The following is a 22,524-nucleotide window of genomic DNA, read 5'->3' as shown; positions in this document are numbered from 1 at the left end:
AAACACAGGGACCTTGAAGCCTTGGCTTTGCTGACCATAAATTAATACAAAAGAATTCACTGAGTGACTTAAATAACATTTTATTATAAAACCAATAAACATTCATACAGCAGACTAGAAATAAAATTTTTAGTATAAGATTTAACACATAATATCAACATGGATATAATGAACATATTAAGGTACAAATATGATCTTATCATTCATGACTGAATAAGTTTTCTAATCAGATAAATGTTTCCATATTTTTATATCTCTCAAACCTTAAGGTTAACCATTCATTAAAATCACAACTTTCTTAAAAATGAAAGACAACACAATGCATGAATTTTTTTAATTTTAATATGGTGAAAAAAACTTAAAATGACAATAATTTTATCCAGTGTCCAAAGAAAAATCAGCAACAAGCTCTTAAACTGATCTTTACTAAGCAGTTTATAATGAGAAGGTATTGCAAAAAGATGAACCAGACACGCTTGCCTAAAGTTTAAAAAAACAAAACATGTTTCATTTGTATTCCTTGTTAAAATGTTTAAAAATCATTCACAAACATACAGCACAGATACATGTAAAACTATTAAAAATAGATCAGGTAAACTCTTAATCATCAGAACAACTCGACAGACTATCAGTTCAATCAAACCGACAAACACAATACTTATGGAATGGATCTAAAATAAAACACGTCTTTATAAAGAATCATATATTCTAGAGCATAGACTTCAAACTAAACAATAACACCTCTCTTTTAATTTTGCTGGTTGAAAATCAGTCACCTATGGTAGAAAGTTTCTGAAGTCACTAATAAATATGTTCACATACTAATTTTGTTCATTACATGAAATGTTTAACATACATGATGATTTTAAATAGTAATATGATTATCCTTTACAAAAGCTGCAGAAACATACATGTATAATAATGAAAAAGGGAACATCATTTAAACTACAGAAAGACCTTTTGTTTAAACTATGTACAAACATACATGTAGTTCACTCAATGCATCAGTTTATTGCACTGCTTATACAGGATAATTCATGGGGGTTATTATCAGAAGGTACCAGAACCTATTTATCTTAATGTTGCTTGATACCTTCTTACAATGACCCTACAGTATTTAAACACAGCTTAAAACACTCGCACAGTCACAGATCAGTAGTAAACGTAAAGCACAATATGCAGTTTCACATAAATACCACTACAATAAATCTAAGTATCAATAAAAACAATAACAATTGGTCCTGCCAATCCTTGGCATTAGGCGGGCGGTTACAGAGGATGGTTCGTGCTTAAAATGTTTAAAAACTAAGTTTTCTGTATAAATGGTGTTACTCATTATTTACCATCTTAATTATATTTCATGTGTGAATTTTGAATATTGAGAAAAATATAAATATTTTATTTAATTTGATATGCAGTATGTCGATAAATAAAGTCAATAAATGTACATACATCTATTTAAGACAATAGCTTAAGAAATTAGAAAATTAGAAAAATATCAATTACTAGACTAACAGGTGAATGACAGTACATGTTAAATTAAATGAATGTAGAGTTTTGGCCAGTCTTTATCAGGCAGAGCACTGTAGAAGATGGACAGGGTGCTTAGTGGGAAAAAGCTCATACTGCAGGAGACTGTGAAGAACTTGAACATAATGAATTTCATAGAAAATGTTAGGATTTGTCTTAATTTGAAGCTATACTAGTTTTTAACTGCCAAATATGTAAAGTTTGTATATATTTATTAATATAATCAGTTTATAAGTTTTATTCGAAACAAAAACAAAATATTGTTATTATCAGAACAATAACAATACCTTGTTATCTTAAAAGCATTTTATTCTATGAAAGCAGAAGGGTGTACTTCCTGATATCCATGACTCTTCAGCTTGAACCCTAATGCATGTAAATGTACATAGACACACTTTAATAAATTAATGGAATTCTAATCTTGGTTAAAACACAGTGAAAACAAGATATTATATAAAAATCTCTTAAGTCTTGCCCATTTATTTGCCAACATCATGTTGAAACCTTACTGTGTCATTTCAATGAGTCATTGAAAATTAAATTTGAAATTTTCTATTTTCAGAATAAGATTTATTAACAGACATCATAACTGTACTTTATGACATTTTTATCATACAAGTTCTTCCCAAAAAGACAGCATTGAACCTTAAATATATGTATTTTTCTACTTCAAAAGATTAAATAGTTAAAACAAATTCATTTTATAGTAATTGCAAAACAAGTTTACATTAAACACTCTTGTTGGCATGATGTTGAACAGTGGATACACTCAAATACCTCCCCCTCTTAATCACTTGTTCGAGAGCCTATTTCAGCCATACGCTACAATGTATATGACAAGTGTATCAGTTGTCCTGGAATGGCGTCCGATTGGTCACATTAATCATCTCCTGGGTCCTGTAAGAGAAATAGGATAATAGGTTATTGTTTGTCTTTCTACTTTGGGTGGAAGCCAATGGTGTATGGTAGGCACTAGGCAGAGTAAAATCTGGTTAAAAAGTATTTACAGAAACTATGAAAACTGATTTCAAAAAAAGACACATTCAGTATAAGGATTAATATAACGCCAACATTTCATTTCCACATGTTTATCAAATGGATCTTTATGGAACACTGTTAAAGACTTACTTTTAAAATTTAAAAAATGAACAAAAATTAAATTGTAACATTCTGAGATAAGAAACAAACTCGAAAAAGTAACATAAATACAACAGACATTTTTAAATCATTAAACATATTCTAACTTCACTGTAAATGTAACAAAAATAAATAAAAAATGGAAGAACTAAAATCAACCATGTTTACCCTACAACCTTAAACTGGATCTAACTAACTCAGAAGACACTGAAAATCTTGAAGGGCTGCCATAACAAACTCTTATAAATATAACCAAACATAAACAAAAAGGATATTCATAGCAGGCATAGGAGGCATTCTAAAAATAAATTAATGACCAAATCACTGAAACCTAAAATAGGTGCTTATAAGACAATGGTCAATCATTTTTATGGTAATTTGGTTACCATTAATCCAAAACTTTCCAGTTCCCATTCCTTATATCTGATCAATGCATCAAGCTCTGGTTCATTTTAGCTTTAGCAATGCATGGAAGAGGGCAGTCTACCGTATGTGGAAGCTCATATCTAACACTGTGCTGTACAGGGAAGCCAACAATAGACGGACAGACGCATTCATTAATTAGCTCATTAATGTTCTTGCAATCAAGTCAGTACAACAAAATAAAACAAGAACACTGCAGAGCAAATGCCAATTGAGGCTCATTCTGTTCTTGTTTTTTACAGCCAAAAATTGGGCAAATTAAACTGAAGCCAAGAATTATGGACCTTGTTATACATGTGCCTATTGTCTCTGGCGACATTGTTGTCAGTTTCATTTCAATATCTTGTTTTTGTGGTGTTTTTTTGCCAAGAATCTTTTGCACTAAAAAAAAAGGCCACCAAAACCAAGGCTATGACAATATTTTTATTTTTTTCTTGAAGAAAAGAAGCATCTGGGTTTTTTCTGCATTTCAATAAACCAAAACCAAAGCTTAATGTACTTTGATAGACAAATACTTGATAGCTGAAACACCTACTTGCGTCCCCATTTGAGGTGTATGATGAGGAAGATGACCCCCAGTAGTATACAAATGGAGCCCACAACCAGGTAGGCGATACCAAGGAAAGGATTCTTCCCTCCTAGCCATGATGTTGTCGTCAAAATAATGCTTTTGGTCCCGTCAAATGCAGTTACTGGGGTAAGCTGGAATCAAATATTTTATATCAAGTAGGCACTCAAATAATTACCTCAACAATCAAACACAGGCCTTAATTACTAGTACATGTATTTTGGTCTCATTATCAAGTATAATTCACTGTTGTATATGTCATGAGCCAATACAGTATAATAAACTGCAGCAGAAAAAGAGAAAAACAGATATAAGACAATATTGGTGTTAAAGCACTTAAAAGCAACTCTGATTATTAATCTCACCATATGTGATGTCAAGTTGGTATGTTCCTTTCGGCAGACCATCTGCGAAAGTGCCAGAATGTGAAATTCGGCGGTAGAGTTTTCGGAAGGTCGGAAGGGCAGCAGTCCTCATCCAGACGATAAGATCCTCATTTTTGTAGCCATTGTTGTTTGGGTCAGAAGGGTCAAGGTCGTACACATTCTTGTCATTCCAGTTTGGAGGATTGGTGAATCCAGCCCAGGCTAGATGTATGAGAGTAATGATTATTTTATACTAAATAGTTCAAACTTGCACAATATTGACTTATCAGGCAAAAATAAAATGTTTTTATTTAGAATGGTGCATAATTGTGTTAATAAACCTGGTATGTGCACTTCTCTTAAATGGCATTTACTTCAACAAGTGCTGAGTTACCAAATAGTTATATCAAGCATATTAATATTTGTTAGCAATTTGATGTTTATTTTGATATTAATAATCTTGCATAAATGATTAAGCTCATTGTTTTCCATAAGCATTGTTAACCTTTATCTTTACCCTGACAAACCACAAACCAAGATGCCATATTTAACATTATGCATTGCATTGATGTTACTTCCAATATATGATTGTTTTTAATAATTGATGAAGGCTCTGAGCAGAAACAATTGAATATAAAAGGGAAAACGGTTTTGAAAAGGAGAGGGGGCAAAGAGCCCTGGATCGCCTTGATATATCAAACTATGACCATGGCAATTCTTATCACGAGATCAATCTTATTAAACTACTAATTATATTTGGCCAATAGCCAAACGTGGCTGAGATCTTACAGTCATGCATATTCTTTCTCAATATGATTAGGATTGGTCAAGGAAAGAAAATGCATGAGTTTCATGTTAAATATGGCATTTTGTTTTGATTAAGGGAAATAACTCAGCATACTAGGCAGATCTGGCTCATAATAAAACTTGGTTGAGAAGTTATACATTTTCATTCTAAATATGATATTAAAAGATTAGTAAAAATTAATAAGCTAGAGTGGGAATAACAATAAATATGGCATTTTTCATAAATCAAGGGCAATAACACTTGACCTACTAGTCAGATTTTGCCCATAATCAAACTTAGCCAAGATGTTGTGGCCATATTGATTGACATGTTTGAATAAAACTGGTTCAGAAATGTTGTTGCTAGAATGGAATGAACTAATTGAGGAAGACAGAAAAAGTCAGATCATAATAGCTTCCCACTGACCACTTTGTTGTCAGGTAAGCTAAGAATATGTGTATGTGTGATTCAATTTTATATTTATCTTGACATACATGACACTTAGATCAACTAAAATCTCAGAAAGTTTATAAAAATAAAGCAAGGCATGCACTTTCCAACACCAAAGCTTAAACATGGAACTTGGTTTTTAGATAACTAATCCCTTTTGGAGTATGCATATAGTTAAGCCAAATGAAGAGAGTGAACACTGTAAAGACAGTTTTTTTGTCAATTCAATGGTCGTCCCTCTGAAGTGACTGAGGTGACATGGCTGGTTATTGAACCTTACACAGATTTTTTTATTGGTGAAAAAGGTTATGGGTAATTTTAATAATAAACTTGTCCAAGATATTGTACTCATATATATTCTAACCAAAATTTGTGATGATTGGACAAGGTTTCTATAGTTATTGATTAGATAAGACAATTTTTTTAATTTCTATAATTTAAAGACAATTACGCTTGAGTGGCTAAAGTGATTTGGCTGATTATTAAAAATGTCCAAAATATTATGACTATTCACATTCTGACCAAATTTAGTGATGATTGGACAAAGGCTTCTAAAGTCATTGAGATTACATCATATGGGACGACGCCCGCCCGCCAATCCATATGCCGCAGGCAGAACTATAAACCTTATCATTGTTTTTAAACAAGCTTATAATATCAGAGATAAGGCTCTCTGATATGATTCAGAAGATATGTACTGCAAGTAATAGTATCCACTTTGCTACTTGTTACAAATGTTTGATTTGGCCCTGTCATACGGGGCCCATGAATTGCTGGGGTTTAGATTTTGTCATATTTTAATAAATATAAAATAGACAAGCTGACAATAGATCAGAAGAATAGCACATTTAAGATTATGACATGATAACAATATTCAACTTGTTTTAAAACTGGTGAATTGAAACTTTACTTACGATCACTGCCATTTATAGCTTATTACATAGGAGAAACAGTATCAGACATGTTGTAGCTGTTTATCAGAATTATTTAGGGCTTAATGTGGAAACTGCAGTAAAGCCGGATTTTTCATTTGGACGAATGCAAATTTGCAGAAGCATGTACAAATATATTTTTTCAGAGGAAAAAGAAAATGCTGCAGACTCAATATTCACATCTGTCCTAAATATTATGCTGAGAAATATTCTGAGGGCTATTTCAGTAAAACATATAACCCACAGGGGGAAGGCAATTATTTCAATAGTATATAGATAGGTGTCTTTTTTCGCTAATTTGGACCCCGATGGGGGTAAAGCTGCTTCTGTAGGGGGTGGTATATTTTAAAAGTGCCTTCCCCCTAGGGGTTATATGTTTAAATGGAACAACCCTGACTGATTTCTTAAAGATTGGATATACACGGTTGAATTATGTATATGAAGGAATAAGAACACTTAATACATCTTTTCCCTTAAACTAGTGACCTAGTTTTAGACCTTGAGATAACCCATATTCACGTTGGTCTTAAATATCATGTTGACTTTATTTTATTCTGAAATTTCATAAAGATTGGATTAACACTGTTGAATTTATGAACACCAATTTTTCTTCATTTGACAAAGTGACCTAGTTTTTGACTGAAACCGTCAAACGCTGTTCCTAAATATTATGCCCAGAAACCTCATGACTGAGATTCTTAAAGATTTGATGAAAACTAATGAATTTTGAAAGGAATAATAAACTTGAACACAAAATGTTGTCCTGATATTTGCCCTTTTGTCCCAGCTTTTATTAAGAATGACCTTTATGCACACTGGCCTTCATATCATGCTGACAAAACTTTCATCAAGATCTGATAAATCTGTTGTTTTATGAAACAGAAAGAAAACCTAAACACAAAATTCTTTTAAAAGAACGCCTGCCAGGTCAATGAAAATTCCGGCTTAAGATTATACACTCAAATTAATGTTGAAAAAGTAGTACTTATTTCTATCTGTAAAGGTTGAAATAAGTTGGAATATGTTTTTGTATCACCTGTTTGCAGTTAATTCAAAGCATGAAAGATAGCATATTTTTGGAAGATACATGTATATCCCTAAAATGAACTTCTCTTAATTCTTCACAACTTACCAACAGTATTGTCTTTAATAATAATCAGATGAAAGTACATGCACTCAGTACATTTGAAGCTATCAATAACATTCTAAGATTAATAATAAAGGCATTAGGTGATGCTTTTTATCAAATGAGTTTAACTTACAATCCGGGTTTCCAAACTTGACATTTTTATCTGAAGGCCAAGCAATGCCGGTCTTCAATAGCCCTACAGGGGTGCTAGAGGTTCCACTCATGTAGGTCATCGTAAACGTATCTGAAATCATAAGACAGCATCATAGCATAGCTACTGACTGACTTGGCCTAAATATTGCTGACTTTGGCATACTAAATAAGGTTGTCAAGTATTAAAGGTACCGGTAGTATCCAAATATTTCTTCCAAAAACAAATCTGCGGACATAATTTTACCATTGAAAAAACTGTTTGCAATTGCCCCACATGGTGCAATTGGCAGTTTCAGAGAAGAGTTGATGGTTTTCTCCTTGTATGGGGCGCAATCATCTAACAGTGACGATGCATCTTTCGTGTATCCATGGAGCTGACCGTCATCACGGGAACGTACATAACGACGGTGGTTCTGGTAGTAGTTGACCAGTCCATAGTACATGTACACAGTGCCCTGAAATACAGTTTCTTCATGTACAAATAAGACACAATCTGAGATCACAGCAATGACAACTATAAATTAAGTGAAACTGGTTGACATTTTGATTTCCCCATTCCATTGACCAATCAGGGATTACATTTCATTAATAAATAGTAGCACATGGTGGCAGCTTTGTAGTATATAGGGTCCAAATCCACAAGAAGAATTAATGCTTACTTTAGGATTTAATGCCATACAAATCGAACGTATACGCCAAGACACAAAATAGACAATGGTTAACTTTTTTCATAAATAATGGCAAAAACATATTATCAACATGTCATTTTCAGCTTACAGTAAAATCTTCTTCCAGTGTCATGTTGACTCTGCAGGAGCATGTCTGTCCAGTGATGTTCTGACTTGACAGAAAGTTATCGCATGTTTGTCCTGGGGAGGCAATGTTCTCACACTGTGTGTAGTCATAACTAGCCTCTCTGATCTACAAGAATGATAAATAAATGCATTCAAATATTTTATAGCATTACTCGATGCTGTTAAGTGGTAAAAAAATCCTCAGACCTTATTAAATTTGTAGACATACCTGTATGTACCATTATAATTTACAAGTTTAAGAAGGATTTGATGTTAAAGATGTACTCTTACTCCAAAATTATATTTACCACAATTAATAATATTGCTTTAATATTCCAAATGAGATGAATAAGTGTTGAAAACAATGGTTCATATGAAGGATACCAAGTTTGATTTGAAAGAAATGAACAAAAAAAGAAACTGTTTTTCTACCTTATTTGACTATAGTAGACCGTAGTAAATCTTTAAGCATTCACCAATCATTTAATATTTTTTGCTTTCTGCTATTAAATATATGGTTACAATCTTGATATCGGTAATTAATTATATCCATTCCATTATTTAGTAAGAAGTTAATGGTTTATCAGTCAAACTTGATGTTTGTTATACTTGTGTATGTATTGATTTTGAATAAGAGTGTCACTTTAAATAATCATCAGAATACAACTTGTGGACTCAGATGACATTTAAGCTTTCCAAAATTGTCAGATGCTTACATCATTTGAAGTAACCAGAAGGATAACACCAAGGGGGATAAAGGCAATGCCGATAGCAAAGAACGCTGGTAGGACTGTTCCTGCTGTCAAGATGGGCTGCCAGGCTGGAAGACGCTGCTGCTTTAACTTGGTGTCTGAAATATACATGCAGCATGTATACATGTTGGAACAAAATCTCGCTAAGTACAACCTCACTATAATCTCAAGTGATAATACTGTTATATGACTTTCTTTCACTTTGCCATGATGATCATAATTTAATCGGCCACTTCTTTCATTGTTCACATAATAATCATATTGTCATACAAATTACATACCTGTAAAGAGCATTTATTATCCAATTAATGTCCATTTACTCATATTAGCAGAGCAGGGCTCTCACTAGGCTGAAAATTTTGGGAGAAGTGACTTCTCCCTTCAGTCAAATTAGGGAGAAGTGGGGAGACTTTAGGGAGAAGTGATACTTTTCGTAACACCTGATACATAAACTATGCCCTACCACACACCTCATTTTGTACTCACATTGAAATTGATTGCTATAACTATAAAAAGTATTCATTAAATAATGTATCGTTTTTGGCTCAGCAAAAGTGTATTTGTCAATGTCACATAGTTTATCAGCAAAAAGCATCTAAAATGAAACAAAAACCAAGACAGCTAAGGATTTGAAACAATCAAAATGACCTTATAAATGAACTGTCAATGTAGTAGGGGTACGAATCTTATTTTGGTACGTTCGGGATAGGGTACGAATGTCACATTCAGCTATGCTGTTATTTACTTGTCTCCGGCTATATAATTTTCAATATGCTGACATTTAAGAACCAAATGACATTTAAATCACTGTCCTTGATGAAATCTTTACCAATACATAATGGGAGGTATAGAAATTAACTCCGAAAATTGTTCTGACAAAATGGCGATCTGGCCAATTTTTTTTGACATCGTAAAATACTGTTAGTAAACTCTACATAAAGCAGGTTATTGATTTTCTTAGGGCCACCTTGATGATGGCCCGAGATGGCTATGGCAGTCTGCTTCAAAAGCAACAATGTTTAAATGTTTGTTCAATACATATTTCAATTGCTTTTTAACCTTTTTTATTATTATATCGCGTTTTCTATCTCATTTTAACGAATTTATATCATTTGATCAGGGTCCTCTCAATGAACATTCTGATTGGTTAACTTTCAATAGCTCCGCCTACTGGTGATGTTTTGGTAATTGGATGACACGGCCCAATTATCGGATTAAGACATTACCAAATTTAAGATTGGCTAATTGCGATGTTTTGACTAATGGGACAGTGGCCAAATACTCACTGATTGACAGATTTACAATTTGCTAAATTTTTTGGCCAAGTCAATGTCACTTTGATGATACAAATGGGAGAAGTCTGGGCATTTTAGGCGACCACTTTGCCCAAGTCGCCCCCTCGCGAGAGCCCTGCAGAGGTTTCAAAATGATCTGGTAGCCAAGTAATTAATCTGGCAATTTAGACGGCCTTCCAAGCTCCTTTTAACTGCCCCTTTAATAAACGGATGTGGGAGGTCCTCAAAAACCCTGCCTACTTTCAGAACTTAACCAGCCACATTCAAACAAATTGAAACATCGTATGATGAAATAGCGAAAAAAAGAGAAAATTGTTGAAAACTGACATACATGTATCTTTGGTATCGATGTGTACATGCATTGAAACTAATTAACTGAAGTACCACATAGTTTACAATTAATCATTTTTCGCAGCTTTTTCATATTTTTCCATTAAAAAGGATAACTAGATATATTCCTAGTAGAATTCATTCTTATGCGTAATAATGGCAATATGCATTTCAAGTTTCATCCTAGTCCAAATAATTGTATGTTGACAGATTTTTTACGATTTTTGATATGGCGAATTCTTCACATACATTTTTTCTAGCACACCGGATAGGCATTTCCGGTGAATTCATCCGTGCTGGAAAATCGATATGGCATCCCCCCATGCCAGATGAGTCAACCGCTGTGACGTTATACTTTCAACTTCTTTTATTAAACACTTAATGTAACCATAGTTAAGAAATTTCAATTAATGAGTTCCATTAACATTAACTTTACAAAAATATTCCTCAAAAACAAAACAAAATAACCCTAAAATATATTGAAGGAACTTATTGACGTATGCAGTGAATACAAATTACTGCGCGTCATGATGTCAGTAAACATCATCGCAAGCGCTTTCTTATGTATTTTCTTCACAAAAAAATGTAATTAAAGGTATGCTAAATAAAAATATCTATCATGTGTGTCCGTTCCGGATAGAAAAATCCGACCCTCGGGCACGCTGCGTAGCCGGTAACGAGGCTTGCTTACCTGGCAACGCAGGTGCCCTCAGGTCGGATTTTTCTATCCGGAACGGGAACACATGACAGATATTATTAGTATGAAAAGTTGGTATATTTTCCTATCGGGATTCTGGGTTGAAGCATAGTGCGTCTATAAAATATCATAAAAACAAGAATAATTACCAGATTATGTTATTTTATATTAGTTCCGTACAAAAATAAATAAATATCCAACAAATAATTATGAGTTCGACGGGTTTTCTTCATTTCATTCTGTCAAAACATGGGGTTTTCTTCATTTCATTCTGTCAAAACATAACGATATATACATGAAGGGCACCTGCAAGGCTTCAGGGCACAATTTTAAAACAATCAGAACATTCTGCCACAAAATAACTTTTGACTTACATGGTAAAATATGAATATAAACCTTTATGATCAATTTCAACCATAAAATACTTCCACATAATACAATCATACATGCCATATTTTCTGGAGACCATTCAGGGGATTTGTTCAAAAGGCTGAAAATTCAGGGGGATTTTGGTTGTATTCAGGGGGATTTTTTTTAGCAGGTCTAAGTTGGCGAAATTTTAAAGTATTTTTAGACGAAAGTATATTTATTTCATGATTTATCATATTCTTATGATACACTGTCATGTCATACTGTAATGCACTTGCAGAAAAAAATATGTCATTGGAAAAATATGTTTTCGAGACAATTAAATTAAATTTACCTTCCTCCAAAGTCTTTTAAAAAATTGTGCTTAATTCTATCAGCGTGATGACTTTCAGACAATAAGAGAATAGAATAAATATTATTAATTTCTTCCTTCCAAAATAGTAATATTTCTTTGCCTTTGATAATTACTACAAATTAATTGATCACTTGTTGTAAAAGTTTCCTTTTGGCATTTCACCCTTGTGGAGTTGTTACTTTACATTCAGTTTCACTCACATATTGTGGTTTCACTTACTTTGTCATTATTGCCTGAGGAAAAATTTCTAAAAAAAAAAAATTTTTAAATTCAGGGGGATTTTTATCTCCCGCCGGGAGACCGGGGGTTGGATCGAAATTCCGGGGGATTTTTCCTCAAGCCGGGGGAAATGGCATGTATGTACAATTTCAATATTTTTCAAACAGCCCCTGTTTTTGCACAAACCCGTGTAGACATTAGGGATTGGAAGAATCCCGTTTACCATGTCTATTATTTTAAACAATTTTCATCCATGTCAATCACACGATATCATGGACCTATAAACCATGGATTGGCAACTCTCATCTGTGTTAATGCGATAATCTCAAACTCACGCGTGCAGCGGGATTTCATTCCGAGATCTTACCGTGTGGTCATTTCGAGACGTTCGACATCGGCCGAATATATACATGTAGGAAAACATTAATTAAAATTGACTTAAATGCGTGGTACTTTTATTTGAGTTGATAATAGTCCAATGGAATCTGATTAAAATCACAGTTATTAAATATAATTAAATCTATAACGAACAAGGCATTATTAGCAGAGTTGGCGGAAATAACCGAAGATCGCCGTTAATCACCGATCGGAGATTCGGCGGAATTTTTCGATATTTGCCGAGCGCGCGCCAAGGATTGTGGGTAAATTATTATTTCTTATCGTTTCACCGATATGGGGCAGTTGCCAATCCATGCTTTATAGGTCCGTGACGATATTCCATAAATATGTTTTTATGATTATATTGATGAAGGTTTTGGATAAACTTTATATTCTTTTCTGTTAAGTAATAACGTTACTTCAATTCTATGCTTCATATTCCGCACCTTAGTCAGTTGACAGTAGCCAAGCGAAAATCAAAACAAACAGGAAAACAAATAATGAATGATTGATTACTTTGGAATCTTAATTTATACCTTTAACTTTTGTTTAAACATGTTATTTTATATCCTGTGTATTAAATAATGTTTTATGTATCTGTATATGTATACAAGTATGTATTTGTTACCCTTTGGGCGTCTACTTTGGGTCTTTTCTGCGTCAATCCCAGGTGTCCCTGGAGTGCCGTTCGCCATTTTGAAATGTTTGATAAATGAACGTGTCATAACAACAGCATCAAGGTTACGTTAAACTAAAATATTTCAGCCCACGTTATTATTTATATTTTTGTCAAAACCAAGCGATCAAACGCACTGACTACCCGATATAAGAATTAATTAATTGTGCGTGCCGGAAATTAATTTAACTGGATAAACTCGTTAATTTTAACACAAATCAATGGCTGCAAGAACATCAGCAACTGTCCGTTTCTCTAGGTTGGTGTCGGGTCAACTCAGCCCAATTCCCTTTTCGGCCTGGTCAAATTCGGGCTAATTCATTTCGGCCTACGTTTCGGGCGATATGATAACACCTTTGTCTGTCTGTCTGGTAACTTGGCCGAAAGGACCAAGCCGAAAATCTAATTGGGCTTAGTGCACTTAAAGACCGTCAACGAGTCTTATGGCGATGTGTCAGTTTTACTATGGGAGACTCGAGACAGGTATACCATGATAAGAAATGTCAAAATAGCAAAAATGTATCCCTGGTCGCCAATTATTGTAGCTACGAGTTGACCTGGATTCGTCTAGGAGTGAGGTACATTCACTGGAAACCAATGTTAGTTGAACTTGTGACGTGAAATAAGGCTGATCGCATATTGGATACAACTATTGCAATCTAATAATAACTTTCTTTCATTCATTTATGCAATCTGTCCCAGATGCAATTTAACACTAAATATGTTGACAACAATATAATACCTTAAGTGGATTTAATTGATCATCTCATGTACTTTTTATATTACATGAAATAGGAGTGTCGAATATCCGGTACTCTAAAAAATACAATCCATTCCCATCAATTATTATTATTTTTTAAAGTATATCATGAATGGACCGATTAGAAACATACAGTTGGTATAAAATGAACTTAAGCAAGAACCTTTTCTAGATGAAATACAAACAAATAGTCAGTAATAGAACAAAATTTCGCCTTTCCTCGCATGAGTTGTTGATTGCAACAGGAAGGCACCATAAAATAGAAGAAGAAGAACAACAACAGATATATTTATACATACACTGTTATTACTTTCTGTACTTTGCACTTAAACACACAGTAAATTTGTGATTAAATGAAATCAAATCCAGAAATTGTAGATTAAATATTTTCTTGATAGTTCGCGTCATAGTATTGCCGATAATACTCCAAGTACTGTATATGAGTTCCATTATAATGGTTTTTATAGAAAAAGTGATTGAAAAATTCGTTTACGTTGTGATTTTATTGTAGGATCTCCCTTTGACTTTTTTCCTAAGAAAATTTACTGTTTGGGATTTCAAGTTATGTGTTTGGATCATAAATCATGTGCTTAAAGACTGAAGGACCAGACTTAAATGTTATGATTTTATTATTTTCGCGGTCCACTTCCACTTTGAACGCAGGTCATGCCAGGCGCACTCTATCGGTTTTTGCTTTTATGACAAACTCGGCCGCTACAACATGTAAAGCGACAAGTATATATAACTACATAACAACTGTATTCATTAATCATTTAATAGATACATACTATGTGATTCAATATAATTTATCTGGCAGGGCGTTGCTTAACTTATTTAGAAAATACATGTTTCAAAAAGTTCTGTTACTAAACACTTTTGCTCCAACCAATCTAAACAGTTAATAACAGAATAAATAAAGAGAGTGTTTGATGATGATGACGATTATTATTATTATTATTATTATTATTTATTATTATTATTATTATTATTATTATTATTATTATTATTATTATTATTATTATTATTATTATCATATTTATTATTATTATTATTATTATTATTATTATTATTATTATTATTATTAGTATTGTCATTAAATATATGCATAATAATTTCATTTTTTTATCGCAAAACACAAATATAGTGTTTAAGTGTGTCAGTTCAACATTGAAGCGATCGTCATTACCTTGTTCAAGTGATTCAATATATTTAGACCTGACTGACCTTAGGAATTTATGGAAGGTACTACTATCAGTTTAAAGCGATCTTCAAACGAAGTGTGATTTAGAGGTTGCTTATCTTTATATTTTGTTTAAGCGCTCTTAAACTTCCTTTTTATACCTTTTCTCGTTGACTAATGTTAACGTGAGTCGTTTTATCTGTATGAGATATGTTTTCGAACGTACTTTGCGTGGCTGTATTTACTGTTTTAATCGGGAAATGCTTATCTGCAGGTATGATATTTTTCATATATATTACATATATAAATAAAACTTATAGGTACTTTATTTTGATAAAAGGGTATTACTTTATTTCGATAAAAAAGTTATTAATTTAAGAGGTAGATTTGCACTACATTTTGCGTTTAAAAAAAGTTCAGACCCGTTCAATAATCGGATATCTATTATAGAAATGAAACAGATTTCCATTCAAGTTAACTCTGATTCTATATTTTTCGACTGGACGGGAAGAGTATCAGACCTTTTATGGCAATCACACAATTCCTTGACTATACGGGATCTGTCCAACTCCCTCATTGTTTGCTATTTAACTTGTACTTATACCGGACTACGATCGCTACCTGGACCAGGAAATTGAAACAGTTTGGGAAATAGATTACCATTATATGTTGATTTCAAGTATTCTTACTGCCTTTACTCAATACAAACACTTAAAATATGTAATTTCGAATAAACATTTTTTATAAGATGTTACAATAGATCCTGGAATGATTTTACTGCTCCTGTTGCACATGTTACACTACAGACCCCAAGTTTCAAGTGAGTTCTCTAAGTCAGCTTTTGTTTATTTATTTGAGTTCAGCAAGGTCTGCTTGCGCCCATTGGATTCATTATGGCTTGACCCCGCCGACTTAAATTGTGTTTTAACCTCAAGTGACATGAATTAGAAGTAACAGCAATTCGCAGTCAAATCCAGACATTGGAAGACTTGAAGAAACAGAGAGAGATACAAGAGACCCGGATGCGATACCCTACGTCTTTTGGAAGAGACCTTTTGATTCTTTGACGTGCTCGGGTACACTTGTACCAGCTTTTAACGTCTTTCGGTATGACGCGGCCCGGGATAGAACCCACGAACTCCCGCTCCGTAGGCGGACGCTTAACCACTATGCCACGGAGACGGTTAAAGTCAGCTTTTGCAAAACGTTTGAGTATTTCAAGTGTTTCTTTTACTCGGAACTCCTCGGCCATTTACATCGAAGACAACCTCGGATGTATGCCGGTACATCAGTTGAAGTAGTTCGTAAAATTCAATTTTTTCATTTATCAAAGAAGCGTTTAAGAGTTGTATTAATTGATCTAAGTTTAAATTGATTGCCAGTGAAGTGTATCATTGCAAACATAATTAAGATTCACAAGAGTTAAGTCATAAAGTTTAACTAATAAATAAAATTACTACGCGATCTTCTTGCTCGCGGAATGCGTAGTGTCTTATTTTGCTTTTGTGTACTTGAAGATATTTGTTCTCCTGCCAATGACCCTTGTCTTCCACACGGATCGTGCCACAACGCGTTCGAGGGCAACTTTACGTGTACGTGCGACACGGGATATAGCGTAGGTACTTGTGATTTTCTTGAAACGTTAACTAAGAATTATGTTAAGTAAATGACCGTATCTTAGGGCAGTACTAATGTACACACATCCAATTTGGCTGATGCTACGATCATTTAAGGTCTTCGACAGTGTCAAATCTTTACTTCAAATCCTCATATTGCTAAATCTGTTAAGTAAATGAAATCATCAACATTGAATATGACAGTTTACACTGACGATATAATTCTAGATGTTTCATATTGATTTACATTTTTTTATTAAATATTTAATATAGAAACAAAAATATATGTTTTTCATTCTGCCATTTTTTTCAGAGAGACGCCGGTGTTTCTTGTGTGAGAATGGGTATTGCATGCATTGGGGGAACTGGGAGAACTGGGGGAACTGGGAGAACTGGTTTTGTTGTGCGTGTCTCCCTGGATACACGGGAAGTTTTTGTGATGAAGGTAAAATTCTTACTGTTTTTGGTGCATTCTTTCTAACCTCATTTGTTTGTCCGTGCAAATGCACCAAAAAATATGCTCACGCTGCATTCGAGAAATAATGCTGCACTGTCCGCAGAACTATTTAAAGACCGATTTGACTATTAACATATTTGAAATCACTGCACGCATATCTATGACCACCACAAATTCTCACATATCTTAAAGCGGATTATTCTCTCTACGCACAAAAGATTACATACAAACTATTTTTTTAACTTAGGTTGAAGAAAAGCATCTACGATGCCGCTTGTGTACGACAGGTTCATCCCAACTCTCGCGTAGCGTGTTCTGTGGAAACTGGGTAAACCACGTTTACGCAAAACACCCTACGCTCTGGTTGGGACGAACCTTACATGAGCGGCTATGGAAGATTCTTATATTAATACTCGTGAAGTCTAACCGCATAATGATCAAATGTTTTCTTACACAGATGAAACATGCAGTCATTAACACAAGGAATAACACACGCAATAATACGCGAGGTCGTATATTTACCTAGTCATGTCCCTTAGCTGTCTGAAAAGGTCGTGCAGACTCTATTTAAGGTTATAACAAACAAACCGTCCATAACAAGGGCCACAAAACAATAAGAGTAATGTCCCTTGATTCAATAAAAAAGGAGTGCGTTGGCATTTGCGTGAGGTGCTCTTGGTGCGATAGTAAGGAATCTATCAAACCTTTCAGTTGCTAAATATTTTAACACATTTATCTTTTTGAACAGAAATCGACCAGTGTGCCATGGACAAGCCGTGCATGAACGGTGCCACGTGTCACCGCCTCACCGCCGACTTCCGATGTGAGTGCGTGCCCGGATACACCGACAAATCCTGTTCAACCGGTAACGTATCTCTCTGTTTTATGTATTGGTAATTTCAATACACCAATGCTGAATTGAAGACGTCAACGTACCATGTTATGCTATTACACCACCCTTGAATTCTTTAAAATGGCTGAGCGTACCAATGCGGTATCCCCAGTGTTTTTTTTTCATTTTGACCCTCGTGCCAAGTCCTTATTTGCAAAAGTGTTTGATCTAAGTATGCGCTTAAACGTGAAATTAAATACTAGTAGTTGTTTTAGACGATAAAACAAATGCACAATTGAGCACAAGGAATGCTCTTGAAATACAACGTATTATATATTATCCAACACCATACGGTTAAATTAATATAAGTAACTAGCCTAAGTTGTTTTTTATTTCAATACGTCTGATAAATGATTGTTATTTAACATTTAGACATACACTTATCAAATCGCTTTTGGATGTTTGGGCTTCTGTGGTTGTCTATTACAATATTATTTTCCAGACGTCAACGAGTGTGCCAGCGCCCCATGTCAGAACGGTGGCACGTGCCAAGACTACGTGGACTACTTCGAGTGCCAATGTCCAATGGGCTACTACGGCTGGTTCTGCGAAACAGGTAGGTGGCGTTAGAAACGAATTATATTTGATTTCTTGAGTTTCTGCCTCGTGCTAGTAATTTTGTTTGCACGATATATATAATTCTTAATTATGGTCTCTATATAAACTATTCCTACATGTGTATTGTGTATTGTCTGATGTTATCATCAGCACGTATGCTTATTTAGCGAGCATCAGCTGTTTGTTTGATTCGATGTCTCGGTTCCGATCATGCGCTGTCAAAGGCACTTTGACGATAACAATTATATCATCTGTGCTCTACAATCTTCAGCAAACTGTCAGCCAACTATGGCGGACGTCATATTCTTACTCGACTCCTCCATCAGCCAGACTGAAAACGATTTCCAGAACCAGCTTGCCTTCGTCAACCAGTTCATAGACCACGTGGTCGTCGACGAGAGAAACTTCCGGATAGGCGTGGTTACGTTCTCCTTTAAGGCGCACCTGGAGATTGGCCTCAATGACTACAACGACAATGTCACACTGAAGCAGGCTGTCAACAATATCACCTTCAGGTCAGCCTCTGACATATTATTGTAAAGCACGCACATGGCTGAGTAAAAGACAAACGAACTTACTTTACTTACGTTTTTGTTTATAGTAATATAAGTACACATACTAATACCAAGATGCTTCTGCCATGGTTTGTTTAAAAGAATGCTAATTTGAATTTTAAAAAATGGATAAATACCATACCTTTATTTATATTTCAGACCTGGCGGGACGCTTACACATCTTGGGTTGAAGAAAGTCACAGAGCATGTCAATGGCATATCGTCGAAACGGTAGCTATTCATTAGGCTGCATTCTGCCATTACGAGATTTCGATATTTAGTGACACAAAACGGGACATTTTCGATTTTTCGCGTTTTCGTCTCTTGTCCAAACTGAAGGTGAAAAGGACCCATGATTGTGCCAACTTTTTACGTTCGCTCTTGTGCATTTTCTTTGGCGCAATTTTTGCAATTATATATATCTAAATAAACAATATGAAATTTTGTTTTTCATCCTGATCTTTTTATTTTATTTCAACTTAAGTTTTCGAATGTGAAAAAAGTAAAATATCAGACTGTTTGCAAGTTACTGATTTACAAAACAATGCAATATTCTTGTATTTTCTTGTTTAGTGTGTTAGGGATATCAGCGAAGCGGTACGTGTTCCTCCTAACCGACGGCATGTCCACTTCCCGTCAGCTCACCCTTACTGCTGCTGCAGATCTCAGGAAATCTGTTACAAAGGTTTTGGCTATAGGTAAGTTTGTAGTATTTCGACATAACTAATCTTTTATGGTATACTTACTTAATCAACAAAAAAGCTAGAGCGCATCCTTAAGGGCATACAAGCCATATTTTACACGCCTTTAACTTGAAGTTACCAACTGTGTGTTCCTTTTACATGATGAAAGCATTTGTTTATATCTCAGAAGCTCCAGGGGAGATAATTACAAGATCAATTGTAGACAGATTAGTTTCTTTAAGTGTTTTGCCATGATACAGGTATCGGCTCTGAGGTTTCCCACGATGAGTTGCTGGGCGTGGCCTCCCCGGGGGACGAGCGGGCTCCCGAGTACGTGTTCTCCGTGCACAACTTTAACGCTCTCTACACAGTCATACAGCAACTGGTCGCCCTCACATGCGACGGTAAGGTTAAGATGAACGATACAAAAGGATTCATTTTGTTTAGTATGTGGCGCTGTGATATGTTTCTTAGTAGAACCCTTACACGTACGGTCAGTTTAAGCAATTTGACATTTGCTTCAACAGAATAAATTTGGAAGTAGGCTTTCGGGGGTCGATAATGAATACTGAGGTCAAGCTCACATATATATTCCCAGTTTAATGTAAACTATGGATTTGTTTTCGACGGTAAGCTTTAGCAGTATGATAGTTGGCGATGAAGGGCGACAAAGCAAACTGTCAGTCACCCAAATTGATACGACTTTAAGCTTCAGAATCTAACGGTATTTTTTGCATTACTAGTATTGATGTTTTCTTCTTGACAAAACAAATCGACAAAGTAAAGCTAGGAATTATTTCAGTATAGCGTGGCAATGTCTGCTCGCTAAATGGACACCATGGTACTTTATCTTACTACAGTATATATTACTTGGCTGGAATTTAATATTGGTCTTTATTGGATCTAAGACCGATGCAACTAATCGGATTACTTGTTGATGTATGACCATAAGATTAACGTAAGTTGAATATTGAATACCACCCCTGTTCTCATTGTCCATATACTTACTCCACATGGCGTTAATCAATGATTTAATATTACGTTTTACTTTCAGAGTGTTTTTGGAACACATCAAGTGATGTAACATTTCTACTGGATATGAGATCAGATATAAGTGATTTTGAATTCAGCCAAGCAGTAGATGCACTGACCTATATACTTACGGATACCCTTAATCAAAATTTCAACGTCACTGTCCGTCTAGCCTTGGTATCGTATGACGATGACGGTGTCCAAATTCACCGCAATCTGACAGACACGACGACCACTGAAAGCTTTGTCCAATACATACAAACGTTGACGGTGGTTCGGTCATGTGAGGGGGAAACTGCCGAGTCGTGTGTTTCTTTAAACATCGACACACTAGATAAAGCTCTGCGTAAGATAGAACAGGAGATATTTAATGAGAGTGCAGAAGTTACGCGACAGATCATTATACTGTTAACGAGTGGTGATCCACGCGTTTCAACGGAACCCGGCTCGACACTGGCCCGAATGAAAGATTCTGGCCTTCTGGTGTTTGTGGTGGGGTTGGGGGAGAGATTCGGGATCGAGGCTGCAAAGGGGCTTGCCAGCGACCCTGCCTATGTATTTGTGTCCCGTTCTGGGGAACCCCATACTAATCTGGACGTTATTGCTACGGAAGTTTTTTACAGCTCGTGCCAACTTTCGAATGACTTTTGAAACAAACTAACCGTTATACGTATTAAATTGATGTAGTATTGGATGACTAGTTTTTGCATGGTCATTGAGTCAGTTTCGACAACACACAAGATAAAGGCTTTTCATTAAAGAGTTTATAAAGTCGACGCATTGGGTTTCGACAAGATCTAAATGCTCTATTAGTTTATCAGCTGTTGTCGTGTTGGCTAAACAAGTTTCCACACCGTATTACAGCTTAATATTGTTTTCTTTAATCTACTATGTTATAGCATTTCCACATGTTATTTAGTCTGTAGCTATGTGTAACAAAATACATAAAAAACACCGCTTAGGATGCATACATCTGATTTATTAACGGGTTTCAATGTTCTACAATTATAAGTTATAAAGAAAGTATAGTGTATCTATACACATTGATATTAAAGATTTATCTTTTGGTGTTTACTTTTATTAAAATAAAAAGCATCAAGTCTTAGTGTCCCTGTTTGTAATATGTACGTGTGTATATAGAAAGAAATTTTAAAACATCTTTAGAACAGACCGGGCCAGTGGCTAGACGCTTACAGTAAATATTATTCCATTCCTTTCCTCTCGAAAATTAAATGAAATGCCAATTATAACTCTTTATCGCCTAACTAAACTTGGTCAAAATTCAAAAGATATACTTAATTAAGGTAAGATATGAGGCCCGGGTGTCCTTTGAATAAGAAGTCAACAACTGACTTTAATATACCATGTTGTTCGAAAAAGGTTCTGAAATAATCAATAGCTAGTTTTTCCTTTCTGCAATTCAAAGTTTTACAGGGTAGCGAATCATTCGTTC

The 22,524-nt window shown here is 34.7% G+C and overlaps 2 protein-coding genes across 2 annotated transcripts; one reads left to right on the top strand and one right to left on the bottom strand.

The window, feature by feature from the left end:
- Positions 1-324: 324 nt before the first annotated feature.
- LOC128232362 (cell cycle control protein 50A-like) lies at positions 325-13,371 on the bottom strand. Its single transcript, XM_052945872.1, has 9 exons — positions 13,292-13,371; positions 8,985-9,118; positions 8,252-8,395; positions 7,719-7,929; positions 7,455-7,565; positions 4,024-4,245; positions 3,825-3,836; positions 3,626-3,782; positions 325-2,427 (listed from the first exon to the last, which is right to left on the bottom strand). The coding sequence occupies exons 1-9, from the start codon at positions 13,356-13,358 to the stop codon at positions 2,376-2,378; spliced, it is 1,110 nt and encodes a 369-aa protein (XP_052801832.1). The 5' UTR covers positions 13,359-13,371; the 3' UTR covers positions 325-2,375.
- A 417-nt stretch (positions 13,372-13,788) lies between these two features.
- On the top strand, positions 13,789-21,722 carry LOC128230859 (von Willebrand factor A domain-containing protein 2-like). Its single transcript, XM_052943292.1, has 9 exons — positions 13,789-13,822; positions 17,209-17,340; positions 18,101-18,217; positions 18,687-18,800; positions 19,074-19,317; positions 19,516-19,587; positions 19,930-20,054; positions 20,300-20,443; positions 21,094-21,722. Exons 1-9 carry the CDS (start codon positions 13,789-13,791, stop codon positions 21,720-21,722), a joined length of 1,611 nt encoding a protein of 536 aa, XP_052799252.1.
- Positions 21,723-22,524: the final 802 nt, after the last annotated feature.

Source organism: Mya arenaria, chromosome 4 (assembly GCF_026914265.1).
Source record: "Mya arenaria isolate MELC-2E11 chromosome 4, ASM2691426v1".
Lineage (NCBI taxonomy): Eukaryota > Metazoa > Mollusca > Bivalvia > Myida > Myidae > Mya > Mya arenaria.
Note: the sequence above shows the minus strand (reverse complement) of the source record. Positions and strands in the feature narration are given on the sequence as shown.

What these genes read in the sequence shown, in the direction of transcription:
- LOC128230859 (XM_052943292.1), top strand. Translation starts at nt 13,789, where the DNA reads ATGTGTCAGTTTTACTATGGGAGACTCGAGACAG. An exon ending in GTCAACAATATCACCTTCAG is followed by an intron (nt 19,318 to 19,515) that starts GTCAGCCTCTGA and finishes TTTATATTTCAG; the next exon opens with ACCTGGCGGGACGCTTACAC. An exon ending in TACAAAGGTTTTGGCTATAG is followed by an intron (nt 20,055 to 20,299) that starts GTAAGTTTGTAG and finishes GCCATGATACAG; the next exon opens with GTATCGGCTCTGAGGTTTCC.
- LOC128232362 (XM_052945872.1), bottom strand. Translation starts at nt 13,358, where the DNA reads ATGGCGAACGGCACTCCAGGGACACCTGGGATTGACGCAGAAAAGACC. An exon ending in TTCTGGTTACTTCAAATGAT is followed by an intron (nt 8,396 to 8,984) that starts GTAAGCATCTGA and finishes TCATTCTTGTAG; the next exon opens with ATCAGAGAGGCTAGTTATGA. An exon ending in TGCAAACAGTTTTTTCAATG is followed by an intron (nt 7,566 to 7,718) that starts GTAAAATTATGT and finishes TTATGATTTCAG; the next exon opens with ATACGTTTACGATGACCTAC.